At 56.9% G+C, this 7,286-nt stretch overlaps 1 protein-coding gene across 2 annotated transcripts; it reads left to right on the top strand.

Annotated features, from left to right (window-relative positions):
• The first annotated feature begins 27 nt into the window (after positions 1-27).
• TLDC2 (TBC/LysM-associated domain containing 2) lies at positions 28-4,839 on the top strand. Of its 2 annotated transcripts, XM_090152001.1 has the most exons (7): positions 28-469; positions 769-1,277; positions 1,929-2,090; positions 2,902-3,054; positions 3,211-3,306; positions 3,702-3,775; positions 3,857-4,839. In XM_090152001.1, exons 2-7 carry the CDS (start codon positions 1,245-1,247, stop codon positions 3,990-3,992), a joined length of 654 nt encoding a protein of 217 aa, XP_090008127.1. In that variant the 5' UTR covers positions 28-469; positions 769-1,244; the 3' UTR covers positions 3,993-4,839. The 2 variants fall into 2 exon arrangements, with proteins under 2 accessions (XP_090008127.1, XP_031461554.2); XM_031605694.2 differs by having other exon boundaries at positions 28-1,277.
• Positions 4,840-7,286: the final 2,447 nt, after the last annotated feature.

Consider the following 7,286-nt stretch of genomic DNA (forward strand, 5'->3'; position numbering starts at 1 on the left):
TCATTCTGAAAGTCTTGAAAGATTTTACTCCCTTAAGGTCTTTTTTCTTAGAATTAAAGGGAGGCTCCTCATGTGAATGATCCCTAACAGCTGGCACTTGTACATCTCCATGGCAGGATGGGATCCTGCAGCACTGGGCTCAGTAGGTGCCCATAACATACATGCTGGTGTTACCGTGGAACCCAGGCAGGAGATGGGGCCAGAGACAAGGACAGAGACAGGATGGCCACTCTATGGGAACAGGCAGAGACCGGATGCCTTGTCCTGAGCTTTAATGATGTTCCTGGTACAGGGTGCCAGGTAAGCCTGTTGGAGCCACCAGGCCCCCCTGTCCTCCACAGCTCCCTGATGGTGGCCCAGTGCCAGCCATGCCATGTGCTGGGACACTCAGCTGGGACTCCTGTTGACAGAGCCTGATGGGATCATTGAGTGCCAAGTGAGGCAGCCGGGACCCATGGATCTGCAGTGGGTAAGGAAGCAAACCCTGAAATCCCTCCATAAAGCACTGTGGGACCAGGCACTGTGCAGCTAGGCAGAAAGAAGCCATCGTGCCATCCTGCTAACATGCAGGGTGCTTCCTTGCACCTTCATCTACCCTGTCTGATATTTGCATAAATGGAAAGTCCTTCTACAGCACAGGCTGTTTGGGAACATGGGTATTGGGTCAGTGGCAGGAGGAGGCCACCACAGTTTCACTGCAGTCTCTCACTGTTCTGCAGCAGCCCCATGCCAGGGATGCCACAGCCCGGTGTTTCCCTCTTTCTGCAGCCATCAAGCCCAGCTCTCATGGATCACCAGTTCTCCCAGCTGCCCAGCCACTGAGTGCAGCCCAAGGCCATGCATCCCACAGCAGGGCAGAGTGCCCTGTGCTGCCCTGCAGCTGCGCCATCCCTGGAGTGCTGTGTTGACACAACACAGCTATTGCAACAGTTGTGTTGCAAAGAGCAACACTGAGCACAACCGGTTTGTTGATCCTAAAACAAGGAATCCTCATGCTGTTGGTGGTCAATTGAGCCCACATGGTGGCCAGGGCGAAGAGGCAGTGACAGGCACTGGGCTGGTGGCAGCGGGCACCTGCCCACTCATTCCAGCTCCACGACACTGCAGGGCTCCACACCCAACTCTGCGTCACACTGACACACTGGTGGAGGCACCAGGGGCTGGGGAGGGGCCAGAGCAGGTGAACATTAACCTTGGGCAGTGGTGAGGTGTCCCCAGCAGCGCAGCACCCAGGAGCACACAGGATGAGGGGACTCCGTGCCCACTACCACCTCCTGGTAGGTCTGACCCCGAGGGCACTCGCGTGGGGCTGAAACACATGGTTGGGCATTGCAGGGCCACTCCTACCTCTTCCCCTTGTCCCCTGATCCCCTGGGGTATTTTCTGCCTGCTCCCACTGTAGGGAGCCTGGAGCAGCTGCTTGCTTCTGCCCTGCTGCCCTCCTACATTCAAACGGGGCATGGACTGTGCACACAGCTGTGGATGGTCGAGGCTCATCACCAGCTGCAGCCTGGCCCGAGGTGCATCTGTGTCCTGGTGTGCAGGGCCAGGGTAGGGAAAGATGCAACTGAGATTGACTGCAGTGAACCGTTCCACTGGGACTGAGCTTGGAGACTGTGGAAGCCTCTGCTGCCTCCTCTTCCTCCTCCTTTCCCCATCTCCTCCCTGGGCAACCCGCACCCTTGAACTTCTGTGCCATGGTGGCACTGCCAGGCAGGGTGCCAGGGCACGCCATGGAATGGCAGCGTGTGCTGGGAGCGGTGCAGGAGGCTCAGCCAATCACTCACCCCTGGGGCCCCAGGTCTGCGTGATCTTCAAGCCCCTTCACCCAGCCCCTGTCCTCTGCAGGGGAGAGCCCCATGTGGTACAGGTTTGGGGATGCTGCCTCGTGGTGTTCCAGGGGAGTAATCAACTCCATCCACCCCCAGCCTGACCAGGACGAGGACCTGCCCACAGAATGCACGGAGCCGGACAGTGAGGGGCAGCCAGGCTGGGAGGGCGCCCCGGTGACACCCCCAGCCCCAGAGGAGCCATGCAGGCTGGTGCTGAGCACACCAAGCAGCATCCTGCAGGAAAGGGAGATTGAGGAGGTGAGGGGTCCTTGCACACCAGGAACTGGTTCAGCATAAGGCTGATGGGTGACATGCCCTCTATCCCCAGGGATAGAGGCAGCCAGCAGGGCTGGCACTGCCAGAGCACTTGGTGCCAAGCACTTGGAGCCCCACGAGTGTTCCAGCATGGTGCATCCATTATCATTCCCGTGCATGGTTTCCTGCATAGTTTTCCTGAGGGCAAAAGAGGGGCACACATGGATGGCCCATGAACTGCAGTTCCCCGAGAACCCAGTGAGGGGAGCCTTCGGGTGACAGCCTTGGAGGTGTGAGGCCCTGCACCCCCCCAGTGTGTCGAGGTGTAGCTCATCCTGAGCCAGGATGAGCTGCCTGGTCTGCTCCTCCCTGAGCTTGTTCTCTGGCCTACTGCAGGGGGGGCTCAGGGTGGGGATGTTTGCAGAAACCTTGGGAGGATACTGGAGGCTGGGAGGATGGTCAGAAGGACCTCTTGGGAACAAATGCTCTGGGAGTTGTCTGGGGAGCGTGGCTGGTGTTGAGAGAACACTCAGGGACACCTTTTGGGCACATGTGTGGGGGCGAAGATGCTACAGGGTAAGACCGCTTTGTGGGGGGAGGATGCTGGGGGTGAGGGTGGTGGGGTTCATTCCAGCTGGGTAGGAGGTGGATGGGAGCATTTGCAGCCCTGCCCTCCTGCTGCAGGTGGGCAGGGAGGGTTGGGGAAGCAGGGCCAGAGGACAAACAGTGGCTGCTGCCCAGGCCAGGACTCCTGCAAACAGCAGCGTGCAGCAGGGAGCTGCCTGCCAGCCCCTCTGAGCCCTCTCTGCCCCAGCTGGGCCCCCACCTGCCCACCCGGCTGCGGCAGCAGCCCTGGAGCCTGCTGTACTGCACTGCGCGGGATGGCTTCAGCCTGAGGACCCTGTACCGGTGCACCGGCCGGCTGAGCTCCCCAGCACTGCTGCTCATCCGTGACACCGAGGCTCAGGTACGGCTGGGACCTGTCCCCTGGTAGCACCAAAAGTGGCTTCACCTGTGCCTGATGCTGTCCTTGTTGTTGCTCACTGGATGGGAATGTGCCAGGTGCTCCCAGTGCAGTTCGTGACCCCACAGCGCTGGCATCTCTCTCCTCTCCCTTTGCCAGGTCTTTGGTGCCTTCTCCACCAGCCCCATTCATGTGAGCAATGGCTTTTATGGCACAGGGGAGACATTCCTCTTCTCCTTCTCCCCGGAGCTAAAGGTAAGGGCTGTGGGACCAGAGGAAAGGGGAATCCTGGGGACCAGCAATGCTCCACGGCCTGCCCTGCTGGAAGGACCCAGACGTACTGCAGGGTCTGGGGAATGGTCCAGGGTAATGCAGCTGCACTTGTCTGTCCACAAGCAAAGCTGCTACACCAGCTTGCCCCAGGTGCCAACCAATATGAAGGTCCGTGTGTCCCAGTGGGACTGGTGGCATCAGCAGATGGCAGCTGTTCCCCAGAGGGGGCAGGACAGCAGCAAAATGGCACCCACACCTCGGGCAGGCCTTTCTATGCACTCTGAGGCTTCAAGCCATGACCGACGGGTGCAGAGCCCTTCGTGTGGGCAGGACAGGGGCAGGACGGGGACAAGCCCACATGACTGCCGTCCCCACAGGTGTTCAGGTGGACGGGCAGAAACAGCTTCTTCCTGAAGGGAGACACGGACCTGCTGATGGTCGGTGGGGGCAGGTAAGGGCAGCCACAGAGCTCACATGGCCGAGCAGGCTCAACAGGAGGGTCCTGACTGAGCACGGCCTCTGCATGTCCCAGCGGCAAGTTTGGGCTGTGGCTGGACAGGGATCTGCACCACGGTGGGAGCTGCCCCTGTGAGACCTTCAACAACGAGTGCCTCTCACCGCGGGGGGAGTTCTGCATCCGGGACCTGGAGGTGTGGGGCCTGGCCTGACGGGCAGCACCACAGGACGCACCTGAAGCTACGGCTCTCAGAGCCGATCGCCGCTGTGCCCCGTCCTGCAGGCGCTGGGAAGGGCGGTGCGGACAGAACCCTGCGGGATGCCGGCCCTACAGAAGGAGCTGTGGTGCACACAGTGCCCTGCAGGCCCAGCCCTGCCTGCAGCACCTGAGGCGCAGCCTGGCAGAGATGGGCGCAGCCCCGCCAGAAGGGCACGAGTCAGGAGCCACGTGTGTCCTGGGGGAGAGGTGAGCACCTGGGGCGGCCCTGTCCCACCAGCTGCTGCCCTCAGGACAGCGGGAACAGGGCTGGTGTGGGACAGCTGCTGGCCACCAATAAATGGGAAGAGCTGTGCTCTGAGCCTCGTCCTTATTGCCAAAACAACAGTGCCACAAAGCTATATACAGAAAGCAGTGCGAGTCCCTGCCCAGGAGCCCAGAGCCGAACCCTCAGCCTGGTGCAGAGCAGAGCAATGGGGGACGGCCTCTGGTGCTGCATCCACACACAGAGCCGCCCCCCAGCACTCAGACAGCATGCACAGCCCTTTCCCACCGCACAAATCCTTCCTGCTTTGGCCCCTCACACCTCTTTTGTGACACCTGACATTCCTTTGACTTTTCTGGGGGGAGGATTGTGGCTGGGCACAGGCTGGAGCACCAACGATCACCCCATGCTTTCACAGTGTTAGCTTCAGGTTGTTGGCAATATCCAAATAATTTATCAGTACGGTATCTCTGATAAAGCAGATTTTATTGCAATTGCAACGGTGGGCCTCCAGCAAGCAGGAGAGCACCCAGAAAACAGCATTACATCTTTTATTCCCTATTGCCCAACGCTTATCTCTTTATCCCCTAGTTCCTCTTTGGCTGAGTACTTTAGGTTCACAATCCTCTCAATGCTTCACTAACCATGCAAATACTGGACAAACATAAATCTTCGCTGGCTAAGTGTAAATCTCGAATTAATTAATTAACTTCTTACCCTTACTGCACACTTGCTCATCATTTCTGGATATCTGCTTGTCCTCCCTTGCACAGAGATAAGCTTGGGAGGAGGACAGAGGGGAGTATCTCGGTGTCTGCCTGTCACACCCCAGCCTTCTCACGGAGTGAGCCACTCTGGCCTTGTGTAGAGGCCCGAGCTTCTTTCATGTCTGTTAAATCTGTTTTTCTTTTGCTGTGAGTTTCTTATCCTAACAGAACAACCCTACAGTATGTTTTCTAATCCCTAACACTATACCCACATTGTTTGGAACATTTAACAACTATTGAAGTTTTGCAAGAAAGAATTAATCACATAATTCAGTAATTATGTTTTTAAAACATGCTGCAAACATATACAGTATTTCTACTTTTTAGATAACTATTTCTAAGGATGTTACAGAATACAAATACATTATGTTCTACTTCTTCAAACCAATTGCCCTTTTTAATATCGAATTCCATTCCCACACCTGTAATGTGATGGAGGTTGGATCCCACCCATCCCCAGACTGCATTGCTTTACTTTATCCTGTACTCATCTGCAATGAACTTCACCAGAGTCTTTGGTCTCCCATGGCTGAAGATACAAGTGAGGAGTTCTGAATCCCCATGAAATAAAACAGCCCATTGCTTAAAACTCCCTGTTGCTCTGATGGGCTCATGTCCAAGTGATGAATTTTAGTAAAGCTACCAACCAGCCCAGAGGTGCTGGGGCTTGGTGGCAACAACTGCTTTTTTCCAAGTTCTGCAGGACGCTCTGTGGCTCCAGCTGCCTGTGCTAGGCCTGGTCCTGCAGAGCTGTTTATCCCCTTTACACAGGCACAGACCTTACAAATGTGCCCAAGAAGCCCAAGGCCCCTCCTTGCCCTGCCCCAGTGCCCACCCATAGCTTGGCTCACGGTGCCCTCATGTGCCCTCATGTTCTCCTGTGCAGGGAAAGCTCTGGACTTCCACACTGGGAGGTCACCACCACCATGACACGTGGGCACCATGGGGATGCTGGGGCATCTCTCAGCAGAACGCCCAGTCAGTGCCATCGGATTCTGCTTGCATCAAGCAGGACTGGTCCTGGCTGGGCTCGGCCATGAAACGTCCTGCAGAGGGAGCCAGCTCCAGCTGCTCTGCGTCCCTTCGCTTTGGAGGGGCCGACCATCCCCTTGCCCACCTTTCCTCGGGAGCTCGGGGCAATGGCCAACCGCGACTGCTTTAGGTCTGCTGGGAGGGTGGGCGAGGGAAGCTGCATAGTGTCACAGTATTCCAACAGACAGTGAGAGGGAGGAGAGGTCTTCTGTGAATTTTTGAGTCCAACAGCATGAGAATTTCACCTGTCAGCTCCACCCGCACAGACTGACCAAAGTGCCCTTTGATCCCCCTGACTCACCCGCTCCAGGCTGAGTGATACAGACCCTGCAGGCAGCAAGGTACGGCAGCTGTGAACGTGAACCAGCCCCAGAAAGAGCTGCTGGGAGGGATAGGAGTCCAAATGGAACACGCCTATTAAGGAGGGTGGGGGTGGCTGCAGAGGAGATGGGGATGGCTGATAGCTGATAGACCTTTACAAAGGGCACATTTGCCTTCAGCAGTTCAAAGCCTTAGTTCTTGATCCTTGTGCTTCTGCATCACAGTGTGAAGCAGTGGGCAGGGACACCGCACAGCACCTGCAGCCTGGCTGCTGTCTGACCAGCAACGTTTTCCCTGCTCCCATCCTTTCCTTACACCAGGATCCCAGGCTGAGTTTCTAGTTCATCTCTCAAAAGGAAATAGAAGCAACTGCTTAACCAACGATTTCAGGATGTTCCATAATTTATGGACAGTGATACGATCCCCTGGACTCTGTGGCAGGAAGACCATCCCAGCATTTCCTCGTAGGAAAGATGCTCCCATCCTCCCAGCAGCTTGGCAGCTGTTCCCTGCGACCAATTCTGTGTTACTGGGGAGCCCACACCTGGGCACTGTGGCCTCACCAGGGCCTTTTCTGCAGTGGCTTTCCAGATGGGCGCTCCCTGCATGCCCTGGTACCTCCTGTTGTTCTTCCCCAGAGGCAGGACTAAGCACCTCCCCTTGTTAAAATCCATGAGCTGCCCATCATCCATTTCCCCAGCCTGCCCAGGTCCCTCTGGATGGCTGCATGGCCTTCAGCTGCATCAGCTGCTCCTCTCACACACTCATGAGGGGAAGCTCAGCCCCATCACCCAGATCATTCATGAGGCAGGGATACAGGCCTGGACCCACTACTGACCTCCTAGCATGAACCACAGGATGGCTGTGATTGTCCCAGCTTCATTTGGCTGTTCAGCCCTGCACA

The sequence above is a fragment of the Phasianus colchicus genome, chromosome 17 (assembly GCF_987193195.1).
Source record: "Phasianus colchicus chromosome 17, bPhaCol1.hap1.1, whole genome shotgun sequence".
In the NCBI taxonomy this organism is placed as follows: Eukaryota; Metazoa; Chordata; class Aves; order Galliformes; family Phasianidae; genus Phasianus; species Phasianus colchicus.